General features: G+C 39.0%; 2 protein-coding genes across 4 annotated transcripts; one reads left to right on the forward strand and one right to left on the reverse strand.

Annotated features, from left to right (window-relative positions):
- Positions 1-1,174: 1,174 nt before the first annotated feature.
- On the forward strand, positions 1,175-16,022 carry LOC111265996 (ATP-binding cassette sub-family C member 8). Of its 3 annotated transcripts, none has more exons than XM_086970763.1 (22): positions 1,175-1,959; positions 3,678-3,751; positions 4,154-4,265; positions 4,549-4,716; positions 4,848-4,937; positions 5,253-5,390; positions 5,815-5,975; positions 6,452-6,539; positions 6,803-6,937; positions 7,265-7,427; positions 7,570-7,856; positions 7,976-8,223; positions 8,471-8,924; positions 9,419-9,671; positions 10,767-10,880; positions 11,426-11,846; positions 12,039-12,287; positions 12,530-12,813; positions 13,076-13,413; positions 13,868-14,156; positions 14,542-14,738; positions 15,271-15,392. In XM_086970763.1, the coding sequence occupies exons 1-22, from the start codon at positions 1,297-1,299 to the stop codon at positions 15,301-15,303; spliced, it is 4,959 nt and encodes a 1,652-aa protein (XP_086826889.1). In that variant the 5' UTR covers positions 1,175-1,296; the 3' UTR covers positions 15,304-15,392. The 3 variants fall into 3 exon arrangements, with proteins under 3 accessions (XP_086826889.1, XP_022698850.1, XP_086826890.1); XM_022843115.2 differs by having other exon boundaries at positions 1,176-1,959; positions 15,331-16,022; XM_086970764.1 differs by having other exon boundaries at positions 1,176-1,959; positions 7,744-7,856; positions 15,331-16,022.
- Positions 16,023-17,411: 1,389 nt separating this feature from the next.
- Positions 17,412-20,814, reverse strand: Mcm7 (minichromosome maintenance 7). The gene is made up of 2 exons (XM_022843138.2): positions 20,648-20,814; positions 17,412-19,977 (listed from the first exon to the last, which is right to left on the reverse strand). The coding sequence occupies exons 1-2, from the start codon at positions 20,694-20,696 to the stop codon at positions 17,828-17,830; spliced, it is 2,199 nt and encodes a 732-aa protein (XP_022698873.1). The 5' UTR covers positions 20,697-20,814; the 3' UTR covers positions 17,412-17,827.
- Between the last annotated feature and the right edge of the window lie 1,624 nt (positions 20,815-22,438).

Below are 22,438 nucleotides of genomic sequence, written 5' to 3' on the forward strand. Positions count from 1 at the left end.
CAACAAGATAACAATTTTTTCCAACAAAAAGCATTCAGAAGCTGATTAGACACTATAAGCATTGTGGGCCATTGGCGTGCGATTGCTACGACTAAGTAAGTTAGATTTTCTTGGGCTACTCTGATTATTCCATGCAGGTAGTGCTTTTTCTTTACCAAGCGAGATATCGAAGACGCAGAATGATTCTATCTGCTGCTGTTTACCTGAGACATCGTTTCGAAGCTCTATATTTTTCGACACTGGAATTTGCAATCTAGAATGTAATAAGTGTCACCTACACCTCAAAGGAAATTTTTAGCTGAAAAGAGCTAGATTATTACACCGCAAGCTGGCCAAGTTGCTCACTATCAATGTGGTTGTGGAAAAAAGACGCGAAGGGCTATCAGGAACGTACAGCTTTATATTTTTGTAATGCAGTCGCACTCACTGTGATATTTCGGTCAGCTCCCTTCTAAATGACTCGTGACAGCGAAATTGAGCTAAATACACTAGAACATAGGAACGTCACTAGCGGTGTTTGGCTTCTCATGATATACGCATGCGATTTCTTCAAACTAGTACGGTTCAGCTTTAACGCTTAGATCGAGCGCATTCCTAACCTGAATAAACCTTAAAGCACGATACCATACTATAAAAAAAAATATTCCAACCTATTACGCTTACTGTGGACAGTAATTTTACACTTTACAGCATTTTCATCATTTCAATATTATGAAGCATGTAAAAATTCCTAAGACTTGCCTCAAATGGCAATAAATTGCGACAAGAATGTCTGTCGCTATAACGTATGGCTTAGATTTATATTTTGTGGGGAATGGTATTCTCTATGAGAAAGCTCTGTTTCCTATTTGAGTATAATGTTATAGCTCATTTTCTAACGACATTATTCGCCATCGACGTTTTGTCTAGGGGAGAGTCACTTTTCAATCTCTCAGGGGCAGCCTGCACCGAACATCTCATTTCTGTCTTTCAGTACGAAAATCTTAGTCGATTCATTCGACGTTTTTTATGCTTGCAACCATGATTGCTTAGTTGTGCTGCTCGCATATCACAACCAGGATGGCAGGGTGCAAACACGTGCAGACATTTGTTTTGCGTACGCTTTAAGAACGCGTTCACCGCTGTTTTCGGTTGAAGGTTTTCTCCGTATACTTCTCGTACACACATCATTCGTGCAAGGGCTGGCATGCATCTGTGTTTGGGTGGCTAAACCATTCTAACAACTGTAATTGCCGAGGTGGTTTATGCAGTTCGCGCCCAGCGAAAGTGGGTTGGAATTATTTTCGTGAATGTGCAATGGACTGGAATCCAAATGATAATGGGCAACCCTCTAAAATTATCAATGGGACTGATCAAACGTCCACGTCAGTGTTTTGGCCTACCGGAGAATCAAGTAGTGGTGGCAAAGCTCTATCTCAGCAGTTTCTTCTTCTATGTGCTCACAGTCATGTACGTGAGTGCGTGTCGAATCTCGCTCTATCAGGGGTTCATGTCGTGTTGTCTTTAACTGTCCTGGCATTCTGGGCCTTTGCGACAACCTTATATAAAAAAAAAGAGCACTCGGGTCGGCTATTCCCGCTACATCGGGCTCGGTGGCTGCTTACGTTGCTGCTGATCGGATTGCATCTTATCGAATTGGGTGACACGGTCTTACTCACAAGTTATAAAAGTAGCGAGCCTCATTACGGAATTCATATGATGCTCCATGCAGGAGGCGCGCTTCTTGGCTGCGCGGCCAGTCTCTTGATGTTCGCACTCTGTGAGCGAACCCATCGCTGGAGACATCTTAGCCTACTTATAATCTACTGGTTGTTTAGCTTTTCGGGCCAATTGTTCAAACTGTTGGCGTTAACTGATAAAGGAGCGAACTGGAAGCATTTGTGCGTTCAGTACACGTTGGTATCGGCCGCGCTCACCTTCATATTGCTAATGCTAGAGTTGGTCGTCTTTTTTATGCAGGTGAGTTTATCTGCAGATTTTCGCTTGATATATATGTATACGTGAAATGTATGATGCGAGTTCAGCTTCAAAATGTACGAAGTAGAAATGTATCTTACCCAACGCTGCCCTTTATCTCGTGCTGTATTACGTGTTACAACACTTTTCTTTTTATTTGGGAAAGAGTTTTTAATGTTTATAGGACTAGAGGAGAAAAGGCACAGATTTTAAGGCATGCTTTTAATAATCCGTCTAAAAGGACTGAATGGGAAAGTCTTAGTAGTATCAATGGGCGTGCTAGTCCTAGTCTCACTCATAATTTTGAATCTTCAAATGCAAGAGCCTCAATTCAATGTTCTTCCTCTCCACAATGTTCAAATAGTATTTTATTAACGTTACCATAAAATGTCTGGTAATTGCACTAACTTGAATCGCAATTTCTTGTTTCTCGTTATCAGCGGCCGTGCACACTGCTTACAATTTCATTTTTTTGACATCGAATTTTCATAGTCTTTGTAGATGAACTCTTCAGCATAACTATTAGCATATTGTTTCTTCGATTTGAGGAGTCCATTAAAACGGTTCATTTAGAATATTTCATGGAACCCTACATGTTTGCAATATTCAAGATGAGTGGACTGTCAGGGCAATAATATTCACCAAAAGAAAGATAGGGTACAGCTGTCTTTTTTATTAGTTGCCAAATTGGCGCATTGCGAAGCTTTCGACACTAATGCTTGCCCACTCTTAAATTTCCTGCAAAACTTTTCCCGTTCAGTTCACTAAAGACCATAGTTTGACAGAAAATACGTTTCTAGCATTGTTAGGTAGGGCCAATGGCCATTCCACATTTACGTAAAACACACAATTCTGTGGAGAGATTTCTTCAGCCAAACAAAACGAAAATGATCAGTTGTTAATAAAGTGAGTACAGCTGATCAAGAAACCAATCGCACATTAGAATTTCTGGTTGAAGCTCGCGTGTCAAGTGAGTTCATAATGGTATCGAAAAATTACAATACTGAAATCAATTCAAATGAATCTGTTTCGTGCATTAAACAACAGTGCAGAGCTACGAGAATTTTAGAAACAAACAAAAATGTTCGTGATCGAAACTCCGATCTGTTGTTGAATCAGTCATAACTTGTTCGTTCAAGCACGGATGTCACACATGGGTCATCGGAAGACAGATTTTTTTTCTAGAAGAGTGCGAGGGCCGGTCGCGAGTAATGGACCAACATTAATGAGAATTCTATAGCAAATAAGTTGTTTTAGCAAAAAAATCTTGTACAATATAGTATGCTCCTATTTATGATCATGTCTAAAATAGGATTCTACTGTGTATGGCAACTTTTTAGTAATGAAACATTAATTCAAGGGACGACAGCTGTTTCTCAAACGGTAAATAGAAGAATAACAAAGTTTTCATATACATAGTTATTATAGCATGAAGTAAAACCTCGATCCAAGTTCTCAGATACAAAGTCGCATGCTGAATGATAAAGTGTATCGCAGCAGTTCAAATCACTATGCGTTTTAAGGGCATAGTATAGCTCTGCAATATACAATTTGGCATTTTTCAAAGGGTTCATATCAAAACAATGTTTGAATTTAAACCTATGCTAGGCCTTGCGTTCTTCCTACTTTCTGCAATTTAGAAATACTACCAATGTCAAAAATTATTGTTAACCAATATAGGGACGTGTGCAGTGAAGACCGATCTAATATTTACTTTGCAGAGACGAGAGGCTAACCGCAGCCATGCAAGGATTGAGCCTATGGATAACATCCCATGGGAGAAAATCACTTACAGGTAAAGTTACGAGCGTGAGCGAATTGCATACGATATGACTCTTTCTGCAAACGCAAATTCATTATTATTATTTATTACATTATATATTATAAAGTACGCATACATATCGGACTTTCCTCTAGGACATGTCAAAGAGTGAATGAATTACTGCTCTTGCTTATTTGCTGTCCCGAAGGTATGCAGTATGAATGAAGTGATCAGGGATATATATATATATATATATATACTAAAGTCACGTGGCTTGTCTTTACAAAAAAAAATCAATTTTTAAATGTAGAGATCTGTACTATTGTTTGTATTGATGCATTTGGACGTTAGAGGTTGCGGTTTGGCACCTAAGCGGTAATTCTATTCTGCCCTATTACTACTAGTTCGTTACATTTTTATGTTCGTGATATCTAGGTATTCGCTGGCTCCGTTTTTCAGTCAAGTGACCTTCTCATGGGTACTACCACTCCTCTGTAAAGGCTTTCTTGCCCCACTGACGCAGAAAAATTTAGGCATACCAGCTCCAGTAAGTATAAAATTGGTTATTTTTCTTAATAAACTAAGGTAACAGATAGATTTAAGCCGTTTTATCTGCTACTAAATAAACGAAGTCAAACTAAACAAACTTCAGTATTAAGCATTGAATAATTAGCGTCGATGAAAGATTTCAGTGCCATCAGATTCATTAAATAATATGTTTTTTTTTGCATCCAGCTAACGAACATTAGGCTCGAAGTTTACACGAGCCTGTGGACTCACCAGTCCGCATATAAAGCTTAAATTATACCAGTTTGTTATGACCCTTTTAGGACCACCAAAATGTGCATCTGCACAGCCACTTCGATCGAAACTTGCAGAAAGAATTCGAGCGGCTGCGTCAAGCAAAGTTAAGCGGTGAGGTCACGTCACGAATCAGCCTATGGCGAGTATACCTGAAAACATATTGGCAGAGGTACTTCTTTGCGATTTTGCTCAAGGTACGAACTTATCCGAATCCTTTTGTAATTTTCAATTAAAATCTAGTTCATATTTTTGGGCTGTAGATAGAGAATTTTCGTGACTGAGCGATGATCCCGACATAAACACTCTTTAGTATGTATTTTCACAGGTGTGCGGCGATATTTTGGCGTTGGTTGGACCGTTTTCAATTAAGTATATTATCAAGTTTATTGACTCTGAGCGCTACAGACTACCTGATGTAAGTTAAATGCGATCACTGTTTGAATCAAGACATCTATAATATCGAAAAAGTCCTCATTTATGATCGAAGTGAATCCTTATTCTTAGCGTTCCTCTCAGGCTATGCTATAGACTTCCGATATGGAGACTACCAGACTATTGTTTTTTCTTCTTATTGCTCTTTACACCCAGACACACAGATATTCGCAATAGTTGTGCTACTCGAATGTCCATATGATCACTTATGTACAATCAAGTACGGTCAGTGTTGATTTTCCTTGTGAAAAAGGTTATTCCCTTATATAAAACCTATGTACGTCTGTTGTGTCAGCAGCACGAATTGCTGACGGTGTTTGATCTCTTCGAAAATGGCTACCTTTTGGCGGTCGCTGTTCTCTTGTCCACCCTAGCCCAGTCCACGTTTGCTAACAACTTCCAGCACATTGTTGCCATGGAGGGCGTGCACATTCAGGTCAGTCGGTAGCACATGTGGGATCTAAGCGTATGGAAGATAAAGTTCAATCAAGGGAATGGAATACAATATGCGCTAACATATTTGATTATATGTATCTTTGCATATTGTACATTGATGTATGTACATTGAGCGTAATCAAATATTGAAAAGTATTATATCAGTTAAATGCAGATGTAGTTACTACATTGACACGTACCTTAAAGTTTTGTCCTCCCTAAATAAGTGAACATAATACCATATCAGTTGAAGAGTCGTCCTGTAAGAGTAGTCATGTTAGCTCAATACTAATAAAATAAGCATTAGCTTCTGAACAACCCAGAGGAAGACCTACATGTACCATAGGTAAGCTGTCATACGAAGCTCTGTAATAAGAACTGTCCATTTAATTGGAGAGCATTTTTTTGGTTTCATCTAACCGCAGTCAGCATTGCGTACGGCTGTTTATTCAAAAACTCTGCGTCTCCGTCTACAAAGAGAGGAAGTTGGGGATACGGATTCTGGAGGCGTCATCGACTTTTCTCACGAATCTCAAGAAAGCAAATGGAATCCAGAGCAAAAAGGTCAACCATATATATCGATTGGGTAAGTGTAGTATATAAATAATTTATCAGTCTATAGATTATGCCACCTTATAACGTGTAGAACGCGGTTAGTTAGCGACGAGCAAATCGCGAGAACAAGTTAGTAGAGCGGTAATAATACCACCATATTACCGATAGTAATAATGCCAAGTATTTATTTTAGTGTATATTCACTGAAAGAGATTATTTCTACGCTGTGGGCCCACTAATAATAGATCAGAAGCTAAAAAAAAATTATAACGAATTGTTCCTTGAAACCAACCAATGATCATCAACAGAGAGCACAGTGCAGAGCTTTAGCCTTTCAATCGCAAGTTCTGTAATAGGAACCGTTTACTTTTCTGTATCAATTTTTCGATGGCATATGAGTGCCTTCATCGGTCAAAAATTAATAATTAAGTCAACCTACCAAAAAGGTGAGACAGTCAAATGATAAGAATGGTTTTACTTATATTAATTACCTACATAAATTGATAGGGCAATCGTGAATCATATGACGACGGATTGTGCCCAGGTTATGCTGATATTCACGAATGCCCACTACCTGTGGATGTTGCCCTTGAAGGTAAATGTGCAAATTATACTATTAGGAAATTTATTTGAGACACCAAGACTTGCAATATATATATATATATATATATATATATATATATATATATAGTTTACAAATTTGGGTGTATAGAGTAACAATTAGCTTTTCAAATATTTGACGCCTATCGTCATTTTAAGATTGAATTACCATTACTAAAACAATGTTTGCACTTTATGATATTTTAAAACACTTTCTGTTTTATCTGTTCTTTAAACACCCCCTGTTTCTCATATCAGGTTGGGCTTATACTCTATTTAATCTATGATGTTCTTGGAGTTTCTGCCCTTTTTGCGTCGACTATACTGCTGGCTGTTGCTCCAGTACAATATACAATATCACGAACCATGAGCCACCTCCAGACACGCACCATGGTAGGTTTAAAGTTATGAGTACCGTGCGCTCTGGCGACACATGTCATATTATGTTGCGCTCTGTCGCAAAACTATATATATATATTGTACCTTTATGCGGCATTTAATGTTAATGCATGTATATATATTAACGGTAAGCTTCTTGTTACAATATTCAATTGAGTCAATGCGCTCGGTTGATCAAACGCAACAGGTTCATGTTGTTGGAAAACTGTTTGACAACAAGATGTCGTTAAATTCGGTCAAATAAATAAAGTTATGATTAAAAAATAAATACATAAATAAAGATGTAAAGGAGCTTCATTTATTTTCTTTTATATTTTGAAGACAATTTCTGACGAAAGAATGAAAAAGACAACAGAGCTCATTCAGGGTCTCAAGCTTCTAAAAATTCTTGGATGGGAGCAGACCTTCGTTACGAAAATTCAAGAAATTCGCTCCCTTGAAAGGCAGCTCCTTCAGAAGGACGCATTTTGCGCTGCCATGAACAGTGAGTAGCGTTTTTTTTAATTAGAATTTTCTCTGACCCCCATAATCATACAGTAAGTCATTGCGGAATACTCATATGATTAGGTCTCCAAATGATCTAGAAGATTGTCACGATTTTCATTATTTGTTGTGATTGACTGCAGCGTTCCTGACAATGCTATCATCGGTTCTGGTTCCCCTCATATCGTTCGCTTTGTACACATGGCTGGGGGGTCACCCGTTAGAAGCCGGCGCAATATTCGCTTCTCTATCATTATTCAACCAACTTACTTTGCCGCTATTCATTGTTCCGTTTGCTATTCCCGTTTTAATCTCAGCTGCTGTATCGACGCGACGTCTTGAGGAGTTCCTTAGTCGACCGGAAATAGAGACTGCTGCACCGTGGAGTCCGGGGGAACCTAAAGCGTACCAGGAGTTAATATTGGCACAGGTAAAAACAACTATGCTTGATTGAATCGATACATTTATGTAAGACATGAACAGACTAGACAATCCTTGCTAGATAAGCCGACCTCTCATAATTACGTTCTAATGGTGTCGATTCTGTAGAATGATGACGCAGATACAGTAACGACTTACGCTGACAGCACTGGACCAACCACCCGAAATTTCGTCAGCATCACAGGTGGCACTTTGGAGTGGAGCAAGGGCTCTGAGGTACTAGGAGATCTCAATCTGAAGCTTCCTGCTAGTAAGTTCACAGTCATCGCAGGAACTTGCGGATCCGGAAAAACGACCCTGCTCAGTGCAATATTAGGCGAGCTCGAAATGGCTAGAGGCAACATTGAATGGCTAGAGTAAGTATGAAAAGAGCTTTATCATGATCTGTGCCTGCAAAATAGGTAAGAAGGTATTTTTATTATATATATATATATATATATATATACATATAATTAATTATTAGTAGGTCATTTGATTACACCAGTTCTTGGACATATTTTTAGCAAACAAAATAATCGCTATTAAAAGAAGCATATATTTTAAAGAAAAATATGCAATACGAAATTAGAGCATTGTATCTATGCCTGTATACATAATTTACAGCAAAAGGATGACCTTCGTTGCATATGTTCCACAAAAGCCTTGGCTTATTAATACGACACTGCGAGAGAACATTACCTTTGGGGCACCGTATGACTATCGGCGCTACTGGAAGGTCATTGAGGCATGCGCACTTGAGGCGGACCTTGATGCGTTACCTGGGAAAGATCTAACCGAAATCGGCGAAAGAGGCGCAAATCTTTCTGGTGGTCAAAGACAGAGAATTGCAATTGCGCGTGCTGTCTATTCGGAGGCACGACTTGTTGTTCTCGATGATCCACTTAGTGCGTTAGACGCCCATGTTGCTCGAACGGTCTTCGAGAATGCCATTCTTAAGCTACTCGTTAAAAAGCGCAGGACCGTGGTAATGGTAACCCAGAAGAAAGATCTATTACCACACGCTGATCATCTGGTGTTGTTGCATAGGCGTAGAATATGTGCCCAAGGAATGTATGAGGTAAACAAGGAAAATGCACGCAAAGATGTTGATTTCACTTTCTACCAGCCTTTAGTAGTACTAACTGAAAGCTCGTGCATATTTTGCGTTTTTTGACCTGTTAGCTACAGTAGGTTAGGTATATCGTATGCTATCCCTGACAGCTTAGTGGATAACACGTTTTTCTGTTAATCTTGGGAACAAACGATGGCCTAGGTTCGAATACGGACGTAAACATACACCATTTGCTGGAATGTTTCACAACGATGCCCAGGACGCACAAAAAAATTTCTCAGGCACATAGCATCACGTCAGTTGGGATAATATAGGATGAGCTTAATAAAAGCTTAAAAATGCGACATATTATACGATTCGAGTCAGGTTTGTCAACCCTATTACCAGAGCTAAGGTATTTCCTACTATGTTAACCAAATGCATCCAAGTGATTTATGTATGATAATGTTTTGAGCTTTTTTGTATGGCTTTTTGTTATGGACTGCTGATTATCGCTTAAGGAAATTCGTGTAAAGAAACCAGAAATGTTTGAGATGCTTGACTCTGAAGGTGATTCAGAGCCATTGCCTCCACCTGTGGCGCCTCGACGGGACTCATTGAGGGCTCGTTCACGTTCCAAGCGAAGAATGTCGTTGACGGAATCAATGGAAAGAAACCTCGACACTGTTTACCACATACCCCGGCGAATGCAGGAATATGACCAGGGCAACGTGAACGTACTCGACCATGCAAGTTGCGAAGCAAATCGTCCTGGTACCGTAGCGAAAACACAACATATGATCATCTATTCGTTAGCTTGTTTGTATTGTTTCCTATGTATGTATGCTTATATGCATATAATCATATTAGCGTCAAATCGACAAAATAGCTAGTTGCTGAATCATTTTTTTTGTGAATTCAACAATCTGGGTGAAATATCATGAATAAAAAGTACATAAATAAAACTTCCTCCAACGATAAATATGATTGGTTATGGGATCAAGTTAGAAAATTGAGAAAGGTAGTAAATTTGCGCGCAGTGCATTCAGCATGCTTAGTTTAACATGCCCTCGCTCGGCGATTTCTATAACGATTAGGATTGCTTTAAGGCGAAGATCATTTTTGTAACTAAATATTAGGCTTCTCCTAAAAGGGATAATAAAATATTAGCAAACAAGTAGTATATATTAGAGTAAAAACTATTCGGAAAATAACTGGAATAGTTTTTGTATCGGCAAGCAATTATATGAAGCTACGAAAAAGGAGAAAAACTGAATTCCTTTTTTTGCATGGATCTGTCGATTAACTTCTGACTTGCTAATTTGATGTCTAGTCGGATACTGAAATGTATCGGAACAAAGAAACTTCGGAAAAAAAACCTTTGTTGTTAAGGCGACCGTGCTTAGTGAAATCTTCCTAGTGGAAGGTTAAACAGTTGAAAGCTTATGACCAAAAAAGACCATTCTAGTGTTGTCAGGGGATCTGGAAAAGGCAACATTACCTTTACGATGGCCAACGGCTGATAGAATAGTAGGCACGGACCCGGAAACGGAAATTATTTCCATAGAAAAAGCGTTGCTTTTTATGCTAGTTAAGAAAATAAGGACACTACATTTATCGATTTTCAATAAAATTGCCCTATTATATATTCGTTTCCTAGTGCTGTGTAATTTTATATATATATTCATATATATTATTAATATTAATTATTAATATATATTTTATATAATATATTTTAATGCAATAATTGCGGTAAACAAACCTGACCACATATTTATGTGTGGAGATATAGTGATCTTACTTTGCAAAATGTAGGTTTCGCCTAGTTTAGTATCTTGTACACTGTATTTTACTTTTGTTCAATTTTAGATCGACGCCCATCAGTAGCGAGTGGATGTCAGAATATGGCGCTGGACGGTTCCGTTTCTCCAAGTACAATAAGACGAGCCTGCACGAACGTTTCTGCATCGAATCATGAACAAGGTATTGTGATTGTCTGTATGGCTATTCACTATTTTTATTTTTCATCTGGTATTTTCTTTCAACATCGCCCCATAGTCCGTTGTTTTCGAGATTGTAGATACAAAACACCTGACATACAAGGGATACACCGTATTATTTTGCTTCAAAATTTATAAGCTAACAAAGATAAACAATATATAAATTATGCATATGCCATGTAGATATAAGTCACTTGTATTTACCTTTCGTATGCAGTTTAAATCAGTTACACATCTCCCATCCGGAACATCAACACTGTTCAACACTATTTGTCAACAATGTGCTTCATATTGCTTCCCGTGGTAAGCAATAAAGTTTTATTTGTATGCGTCTTCTACTGTGTAATATATTATGAATGACAGGATGATAAAGATGTATTCGCATACTGCCCTATGAAGAGCTTAGGCATTACCTCTACAACGACTTCACTTGAATGTTCACATCGAGTATCCTACATAATGTGCTTGTAACTTCAAAGAATGTTTTCATCAGTTCTGCATTGAATCTACTACAATTTCACGTTTCAGTGAAGGAGGCAACTGCGCTGTTGACAAGCAAACAGGCGCTCCTAAGTTATTCTGGCAATCAAGAATTCGGCCGTCTGACCGAAAATGAAGATCGCTGCGAAGGCTCGATCTCATTGAGCGTTTACGTCGGTTACGCGCGAGCTTGCGGCCTGTTAGCTGTAGCTTTAACTGTATTCTTTTTTGCGGATATGCAACTAACTAAAATGGCTAGTGATTTCTGGCTATCAGCGTGGTCTCATTTCAATCGCAAAAGTACCGCCGAATTGTCCAAGGATGCAATTGAACGAAAAAACTGGGAATATTTGTTTTACTACGCTGGACTCTTACTTACCAACGTCGCGTTTGCATTCGTAGCAAATCTTGTTGCTCAACTCACGACGGTCGCTGCCACAAAGCCGCTTCACGATAGGATGCTTAAAAGGTATCAAAGCAAACAAGAGTCGTATGCTCTGACCAAAGTTGAAATGATTTCAGACTTCACATAGTCCGTGATTGATTAAAAATATGAATTATTAAAGCACTGTTTTATTATTTGATCGCCCTATCAACTAATCAGACATGCCCGTGTATTGTTTTTATATCTCTTTTTTTTATGGTTCGTCTTTGATTTCAGCGTCGTTGCATGTCCACAATCATTTTTCGATCAGAACCCTGTTGGACGTGTCCTAAATCGTTTTGCTGGAGATCTGAACGTCGTGGATCGGAAGTTGCCCATAAGTTACCCTGTACTTATCCGCTTTATTCTGATTTGTCTGTCTGTGGTACTTGTTAACGTAATAGTTACCCCCGTGAGCTTTGTTTTCATCAGCATTAGCTTCGGTGTCTATTGGTACCTACAGCATTTCTTCAGAGCCAGCTCAAGGTAACTATTAGCCGATATTGTTTTATTTTTTAACTCTTTTTGCATTTATAGTTGGTTGGTAACGCCACTTTACACAACCACTAATAAAGATAACCACGTGTTAGCAGAGATGGCTTATTCTTGTACTACTATAATTGTCACTAGCCTCATAATGAGATACGTTCAAGTTTTTAATAAAATTGCTATTTCCACCTTTGTTACACGGGCTCCTATTCGTTCTTTTTTGTTTATGGCGTCATTAGAGAGCTGCAACGTTTAGAATGCATCACACGATCTCCAATCGTCTCGCACTTCAGTGAAACCTTAAATGGACTTCATACGATCCGTTTGTACGGAAGACAGGCAGGTTTCGTTCATCGACTTCATGAGCTGATCGACGCAAACAATCTCGCCGTCGTTATGCTAAACTCTGCTAACTGCTGGCTCGGAGTATCTCTTGATTACCTTGGTGCTGCCATCCTGTTTCTAGTTATTACTACGAACATAGTGGCTGCTCTCGCGGGATACATCGCCCCGGCCGATGTCGGTAAGCTTTGTGAATTTGCAGTTTTCGTCAATTCAGTAATTAAAATCAAAGAGCTTATTTCGGGCAAAGTGTGTCCGAACCTTATCAAAATGAACATTCCTATTAAAGCCTTTGCACAAACAACGTTCTGCCAGTGTCCGAACAAACTGTTGGTCTGACCGGCGTCGTTCTCCCGATGCCAGAGCTCATGCCAGCTGTGTATACCGGCGCTGCGATTTTCCCACAGTGTATACTTGTTTTCAATGTGTTTGCTGTTCTTTAGGATTAACGATGACGTATACGCTCCTAATACCACAGTATCTGAACTGGGTTGTAAAGAACATGACACTTGTGGAGATGTATATGAGTTCTGTCGAACGAATCGAAAACTACGTCAGGCTGCCCTCGGAAGCTGCATATCGAGAAGAGCAAGCCAAATCCAGTCAGCTGATCCCGTTTATTTCCATTGGTGGTCCAGGCAGTCCAAGCAGCCCTAATTATGCGAGAGCACGATGGCCACACTCTGGTGGAGTGGCATTTGAAAATATTACTCTCAAATATGACACTTCGAACCAACCTGTGCTTAATGGCGTCGACATAGTCATTAAACCTGGGGAGAAGGTAAACGTAAAAAATGTAGGGAAAGATTTTTGCGTTAATTTAATTATTATTAGCGATTGTTTTGTGATAAGAAGATTAATGATATTGCACATGGATTCTTTGGATGCGAAAGATCACCTTTGATCTAGCCATTGTTTGAATAAATAATTATCTTTGAACTAGTCTTTTTCAATGTACTAATCACATTTGTAGTAGTATCACATTTGCAATCTTTACTCAAATGTATGCGGCTAATTATTAGTTATCGTGTCCCAAAATGTCTAGGCACAAAATTATTGCAGTGAAATATTGAATTTGTTAAAAAATATCTAATTAGTAGATATTCGATTTGGTTTGTTAACCCCGTATGCGATCTGATGAAACTGCTTGACTTCGATACTTCCGCTAAAGATTATCTGCTCACTTCAGACACATCTATTGAAGAGTATCATTCGATACATTTAATTAATTATAGGTGGGCATCTGCGGCCGATCAGGTTCGGGAAAGTCTTCCCTTGTGATGGGCCTTTTCCAGATGGTCCCTTTGACACAGGGTAACATCCGTATCGATGGTATAGACCTCGCTAAGGAAGATGTCCACGAAGTCAGGTCCAGACTATCTATGATACCTCAAGATCCAATACTCTTTGAGGGATCAGTCAGGTTTAACCTCGACCCTGAAGGAATTTATTCAGATGAGGAGCTATTTTCAGCTTTAGAAAAAGCTAATGTCAAAGACATTGTTATTGAAGCCGGCGGATTAGGTAAGCGTCTGCCGTTGTTTGGTATAAAATAATTTTCATGACAATATATATTTGGTTTATTCCTCTTTGAGGTGAGTATGTTACTGTAAAAAAGCAGTCAGCTGTTAATGGCTAGAATTCGTTTGGCAAAAGTTGTGTCTTAAACGACAAAGAATATCACATGGTTCCGAAATGAAAAACGTGTAGAAATCCGAAACTTGAGTGTCTTTTTATCTACGAAGATAGAAAACAGACATTGGTATACTTAAAGAAACGACAAAGGTTTAGTCAAAATTGGCTTGACCTTAGTTGAAAGGATTTATTAATCGTCAACCTCGTATCTCGTTTAACATGTTTGCACTACCAACAACCATTTATGGACATTTCATGTACTACGTTCCTGCAGATGCCGAAATTACAGAAGAGGGTTCAAATCTAAGTTCAGGGGAAAAACAGCTATTTTGCTTAGCACGGACAATTCTGCGTCCCTCGAAAGTCCTTGTGTTAGATGAAGCTACATCCTCATTAGACGTTTCGCTAGAGGATAAAATGCTGGAGATTATACAAGATGTTTGGAAAGATGCAACAGTAATCGCAATTGCGGTTAGTATGATCTCTTTGCGTTTCTCAAAATAGGTGATCTAATTAAACACTGCTAACTTCAGTGACTGATTGCTCTTCAAAAAGTCGATTGCAATTCACCTACCTTCTAAAGTTAAGCTGTGTAAATATATGTGGTGCATATTAGGCATCACACCAGACATCTGCGTTTCAAACCGTAATACGGGCAAAAAAATAATTTATATGTTCCCCTGTCCCTGATAGTAAATCTGATACTGCTTTCATACAACCTGGGGGCATCTTTTGGATCACAAATTTACAAGCTTTCTATTGAGCCAAAAGGTAATTGAATATCAGTCGTTGACTGCTGTGATGAATCAACAGAGTGTCGATGAAATCCCGAAATCTGTAAAGGTGGGCAGCAGATGCCCTTCATTAATTAGAAGAAATATAAATTACTATGACCTAACTAAACATTCCGCTTGAAGTAAAATTTAGGCTTTCTTAGCAGCCCTGTTCAGTAGCTCTTTTATGTGTTTTATAAAACCAGTGTTTTCCCTATATGCCCTTGCAGAATATCGGTGTACTCATCTGCAGCGTCATTTAGTATATACCTGTTCTATGAATTTTACAGCACCGCGTGACATCAATTGAGCGATTTGACCGTGTAATCGTTATGGAACAGGGTTCGATCGTCGAAGAAGGCGATCCTAGGATGCTGAAAGAACAGGAAGGCTCACAGTTTAGAGCACTTCTTCAATCCTACAAAGCCGCTACTGAAAAAAAAAAGGATCACTTATAATTTTTGAAGTAAACAAAAGTGAGCTTCTTACTAATACTTAATAAGATATGATGCTAAATTTTCCCTCCAGCGTTATGTTAAGCCAAGCTATAACGCATCTTAATTAATATATTTCACACTTTTGGGTTACTTAACTACGTCGTTAGTTTATTACAAATAAAAACATCCAAAGTGCTTTTAATCTAAATGATAGTTAGTCGTCTTAAGTCTAAGGCGATAAATTCTACGCATAAATTATACGAACGAGGACGAACCGATACCTTGTCGCAGCACAGACGAGCAGAATGTCATAGATAACCTTAAAAAACGACTTACTTAAACGTCAAACGGAGTTATTAGGGTGTTTACAGAAGCTCACTTTAAGACTGGGTGGTTATATTCTAAAGTAACAATAACAGAGCTCCAGGAAAGGTATTAAACTTTGGATCAGGGCAGAGCTATAGTGGCTCTTTAAAATGGCTGGAACATCCACTTGCAATATCGAATTTATGTATGTAAATAAAATTAACACTTTGCAACTAGTACCGCACTTCTTCTTTATTGAAATCCTTATTTTAGTCAAATAAATGTATTATGACAAGCATAGATATGTGGTGCTTCTAAAGGATAATTACCAATTACACAGCATAAATAACTGAACCATAACGTACTCTTCTCAAAAATTATTCTATTAAGCGTAAATATGCTCAAATTTTTATGCGTTAATATCTCATTTGTAAAACACATATATTTTTAATACAGATATATTATAACCGCTAAGCTATGTAATTATCGTTTAGTATTTTAAATTTACTTGACTGAAACAAGCCATATATAGCCTGTTTTTAATTAATTTATTATTATTGCTTAACATTTAATTAGGTTAAACTACGCTCTTAAATATTTTGTGCTCGTCACTTTGCATAAGAGATCTGGTCAATATATTTAGGGCATTAATTACTGGAGAAGCGATCATAGACGGTATAAACCTGACTCAAGGTCTTCGTTGACGAACGTAATAACAATGTAAAAATGCACCAATGTCCTATGCATTAAAGTGAAACTTGCATATGCATAGCACAACATAAGCATACTTTAAGTATTATTTATTATTTAAAAAAAAAAAATAACATGCACTAAGTAGACACCGAAACATTTTTGGTGGATCCGTCACTTTGTGGGGAATATTTGTCTTATTTTGAGCAACAATCGTACATTTGTAATGTCATTTGACAACGTGTATACTGGGCAAGCTTGCTATAGAAGAATCTCAAGGTATCTACCATACAAAAACTTGTTTGCATATATGTGAGTTATAAAAATGTGGAAACACAATTTCTGGAGTAAAGGAATTAAAGTCAGCCCGCACAATCGGACCCGTGTTTGTTAGAAAAGCACATCATGAAGCATAAATACAACATCTTCTAAAGTTTTTTAAATGATCTTTTAAAGGAATGTTTGAGTAAGCAAATTTAGCAAACAGATATTGCTAATAATAATAGTATTATGTGATATATACTTGCGTGTGTTTGTATGAACCATCCATTGATGTCAAAATAGCATGCTTTATCGACAAAAAGAAAACATTGTATTGCGATCTTTTTAGGAATTAGAAAAACCGAAAGTATCTAGGAAATAGAAAAAGTAAGTAGCGGCATGTTGGTCGAAATTTAAAACACAATCCGACTATTTTCATGTTCAACAGCCTGTCTTGATGATAGGTTTCTACACTAGAATGCACCCAAGAGAAACGAGTAAAAGTCGCTCTAGGTGAACTAATCATGACAATTAAACATTATGCTTATCAATTATCAGTAATGACATAATATACCATACGGGGGGTGGGGGGGGCATAAAGTGGATAAAATATTCTAACCTTCGACAATCCTCGCAATTATAAACTATATGCATGCAAAGGAAGGAAGCTAAACAACTTAAATTTTATTTACAAGAAATTTATTCAGCTTAATTTCCACAGCAAATTACTGCTTAGAAGTAACACTGAAACTAGTAACGGCAGATCTTGCTTGACATATTTTTAATCATTATCTAAAGTCTACGCGCATAGACGACGCTTGAAATTATTTGGTTTACATTTTTATTTGTCATTTATGAGGTTAGTCCAGCGAACTAGCGTCCACAAAGAATTAATAAGTTGGTTGAAGTGTACAATAGGGCGCTATCTAGATTGGAAGAACATATTGACTTATGCGAACATGACTAATCTATACGTCACTCGAAAACTGAATAACATATTCTATCAGGGATATTGATTTTGTTGTAATAATATACTCTATGCATTCGGCAGTGGATAGAGCAGAAATCGATGGCTACATGACTACGTGTCATTTTAAACGAATTGTAACCTAGTTCCGTTTTGATTGAGCTGCCACACGTTAAGCTCTTCGTATTCCTCGATAGCCTTATCGAAATCTCCTTGCTTGATACCCTTTGATATACAAAGATCAAGCAGCTCAGATATTTTTGCCGAACTTGAGCCAGACGAGGAGGCGAATTCTTGGATAATTTGGTAAACGCGATCGACAGGAGTCTGAAGACGCCTGGCGCCTGCTCCTTCGACGCGGTCGTGTAGTGAGGCCTTGGACGATTCCATCAGACGCAACGCTTCATCAACATCCTCTTTCTCGACTTGGTCGCTAGTACGCAGGCGGGCGAGGGCGGTAGCCAAGCGCAAAATTGCTAACAGAGTCCTGGGCGACATGAAAGTGGAATCATTCCCTCCACCACGAGCCTCCTTTCGTACCTCAACATAACCACGAACAATGTACTCAGTTAGGTCTTCAGGGACGAAAGGGTCAATCTTTTGACAGGTCGCGATGTAACGGCGCAAAAGGCGCATGTCCAATGGCCTGAAATTGAGGGGCGGCTCGCTGCAGTTCTTGTGCACGAACGTAATATGGGCGGCTAATCTCTGGTCAGCTTCACGGTCAATCTTGTCCTGGATGAGGTATAGCAAATCGAAACGAGAGAGTAAAGCGGCGGGAAGATTAACATTCTGCTCAATCGTACGCTTCGGGTTGTAGCGACCGTACAACGGATTGGCCGCAGCTAGAATCGACACGCGAGCGTTCAGGGTTGTCATGATGCCAGCTTTGGCAATGGAGATGGTCTGTTGTTCCATAACTTCGTGAATAGCCGTGCGATCGGTTTCGTTCATTTTGTCGAACTCGTCAATGCAGCAGATACCACTGTCAGCTAGGACTAGTGCACCTCCCTCCAAAGTCATCTCGCCGGTAAGCGGATCCTTCATGATACATGCCGTCAGACCAACACCAGAAGAACCACGTCCTGTCGTGTATTGGCTACGTGGGCAAAGACGTGTGACGTATCCGAGCAGTTGTGACTTAGCTACTCCAGGATCTCCCATGAGACACACATTGATCGTGCCACGAATGTGCATACCTTCAGCCGGTCGCTTGTCAACACCTCCCACTAGCTGCAAGAGAAGGGCCTTTTTCACATCGACGTGGCCATAAATTTCGGGGGCTATCGAACCAGCCAGTTTATCAAAAAGATCGTCCTGTTGAATCGCCTCCATTTCTTCATCGCTTAATGGCTCCTCCAGAAGTTCGGCAGCCTCTAGTTTATTCATGCGAACAATGCTGTGAGCTTCAACATAGGTGTCTGATAAAAGACCTGAAACTAGCTGACGGAAACCGGCCTTCAGCATTGGAAGGTACACGCCGGTAATTGCGACGTGATCACCAGGCTGGCATTGACGGGTGTTTTCTCCGCGAGCGTACACAACCGTGGTGCGAGGCACGTCTCCAACCGGAACTTGATCACTATGTTCTTGGATGCGGATCTCTTGGAACTTGATGAACTTCGAGCCACGAGTCTGTAACGAAAGTTTTCCTCCGGTCTTATTCGTGCGGCAATCCTGTGAAGGACAGGTTTCGATAGGTGTGAATTGAGTCGAGTTGATCGGCTGGTACGTCTCGGCTCCACACTGGTCACAGATATACGTTGCTACAGACATCAGCGGCTTGACTTCGGTACAGCGCGTTACCACGCCTTTGACACCGACCAATTTGCCAATAAGGCGTGCTTTCAACTCCCGTACTGATATCAGTTTGTGTTCGCTAGGAAGTTTGAAGGCAATTTCGAAGCGCTTGAGCAATTCCGGCGGGTAGTGATTGCGTGGATCGCGGACGGGATCTCCGGGTTGTCTCTGTCGAGCCTCAAGCATTATACGATGCTCAATGTAAATATCAAGTGTGTCCTTAGGTAACGTGTCTCGGGTTTTCATCTGTGGCAAAAGGTCATATACCGCATCGGAAAAAACTCGCTCATAACGATGCGCGTTGTCAATGATGGCCTCGCTTAGTTCGGCATCAAACTCGTTGATATCATCGAGACTGATTGTGAGGCCAACCTGTTCCCTGTGAGCGATGTCCCGCAATTGGTCAGCGTAGACACGCACTTTTTTGCCGCGATCATTGCGTATGGTGAAATCTGACAAGAAGCTTGTAATACGCTCTGTAAGAGTAGCAGAGGAACATATACAAAAAGTTATATAAAGATATTTTAGAATATTGTAATGGCAGGCCTACTCTGTTGAGACGACGGCCAAACATTAGGCCACACTACTTAATGTAAAGCTAAATGCATATCTCAAAAAGTAGACTTAATTATAGCCTAACCTTCTTATAAATATCAAGGATTAGACTGAACAAAGATAAAAACAAATTTATTGATTCTATAGATTTATGTATCTTACAATAGAATGATTATACGTTGTATCGCATGAGGCATAAAGCGTTTAACAGCAAACTCTCATTTGCTTTGTTACGATAGCCCGTACTTTTCTTAAAGGCTCAAATTAGATAACAATCTAAAAAATTCGTTTCGAATGTCCTATTTAATGATATTCATAGGTAACTTCTGAGTATAAATAATATTCTCTTTTAAGAGCATTTAAATAAACGATGCTCAAATATGGAACGTGAAACGCTAAAAAAGGTGAGCACGAAGAAGCTTAAATGTACAAAGATATACCGTGCTGCTCTATAACAAAGCGTTACATCCTGAGAACGATATAGAAAGCAATATACTTTGCCAATACACGTTACCGAATTCGAAAAGCTGGTCTCAGTTTTTTTATAGTATGATAAAATCTAAAAAATGTTAGCATTTTGATAAAACTCACCTTTTGCTTGAGCGTAATCCCTTGGGTTAAACTTTCCCGTATCTGTCATTTTGTGCCAAAGTTAACAATAAACAGTCTTTTTTTTTGCTAAATGCGCAATATGCACTGAAATTGCGGATCAGCGCTCCCTACTGATGACCGGTTGTAAGGCGAACTTAGCTTGGCGGCAAAATTTTGGCGGGTTTTCCGTAATGTCTGCTAAAACATCACAAAAGCACCAAAGCGCCTGTTGGTATGGTACCACAAACAAATGTTTGTAAAAAAAGCTGCATTGACGATTGTGGAAAAGTAGATCTGTCTGATCGGATTTCTACAGGAACATGTGTACATGCTAGAGCGCTATGAGAATAAGTATGCTAGTGGCATATAGTTGATCTGAAGTTTTTATGGCTTAATTTCGAATGTTTGTTTTATTCTTTTTTAAACTTATGACTTTATATGCCGTAAACAGGAATCCACTAGATTTTAAAAATAATTTTGCCTTTTTATAAATTTCACTGGTTACAACGACGTTTGGATATCGGGGATATTTGTCCGTGTCAGCTGAGTAGATTTTCAACACTCATCTACTCCCATCTCACCGATAGCAACATTCGAATAGATGTGCTGTAGATGGTTTACGTTTATTTATCAAAACGATTAAGGTAAACGCTTACTGCCTACCGTTATTTTGACGTATAGTTATCTACTGTCTAAAATATTTATCTATTTCCTTGAGCAGGATGTGAAGATATAAAATAAAAATGGAGATAATACTAATTAGCAAAGTTGAAATATATTTTTATTTGTTGTATATAAATATGAACTTAAATATAATGTTCTGTATACCAAACTGCTTTCCAACGCTAAAGAACTCAAAATTTAGATTCCGGAATGCTTAATTACCAAATGTACATAGCAGCAAACAGAAGACGTAAGTGCCTCCATCATAGGTGTGTTCCATAACTGAAAGGTTTGCTTGCTGATAATCTTCTATTTTATTATCATTATTATTGTCGCCTCAGCCCATTTAACGGCAGTAGTACACCCTCCAGTACTTGTTCACCCTCTTAGCCTAGTCCCCGTATCGGTTAGCCGCAATCTGGGAAGATGTATGTTACCGTTCAGACAGTCTGCGTTTTTTCCCTTTCCCAGCTATAGTGAGGGCGAGGAAAAACGTGAAAAGACGGCGTTGCTTCGGATTGCTCTCTAACTCGGCCAAACGCTCCTCACATTTCTCGCGTATGATAAAACACATCCTCAAAGATCACACACACGAACATATACTTAAGCATAAAATATAACTATCCAAGGGGGCTTCGGTAATTCTGTAAATGTAGCTTGTGAATGCCCCAAAGCTATGTATATGTTATGACTTTAGTTAAACTATATTTAAAAAAAATACGGAACGGGCTGTGACTATTAATTTGAGGAATTGTGTTATTAAATAATCATTCAAGTACTTCACGTCTCGTCACTATATATTTTGACTTTGCTGCACTATATTATTTCCGCTGTATATTTTTATGAATTAATCTATATAGGTAGCCCTTTTTGAGGACGGCAACTTCAGTTGAACACGTATATGATCTACCCAGTAGCCATGGGTCAATCAACTGAATTTACCTCTCAAATCGAACTTGGAACACCTGGCTCGCCGCATGCGGTTTTTTTTACTGAACTTGAATAGTGGCACTTCAATTATGAAGTCAGACTGACCCTTATTCACCAGAGCGCTTCTAGGCCGCTGATAGTTGACACTACATTATTATTGCGCTATTACATGGACCGAGAATTGGCACCGCCCCGAAA

The sequence above is a fragment of the Varroa jacobsoni genome, unplaced genomic scaffold, assembly GCF_002532875.2.
Source record: "Varroa jacobsoni isolate VJ856 unplaced genomic scaffold, vjacob_1.0 scaffold_111, whole genome shotgun sequence".
Lineage (NCBI taxonomy): Eukaryota > Metazoa > Arthropoda > Arachnida > Mesostigmata > Varroidae > Varroa > Varroa jacobsoni.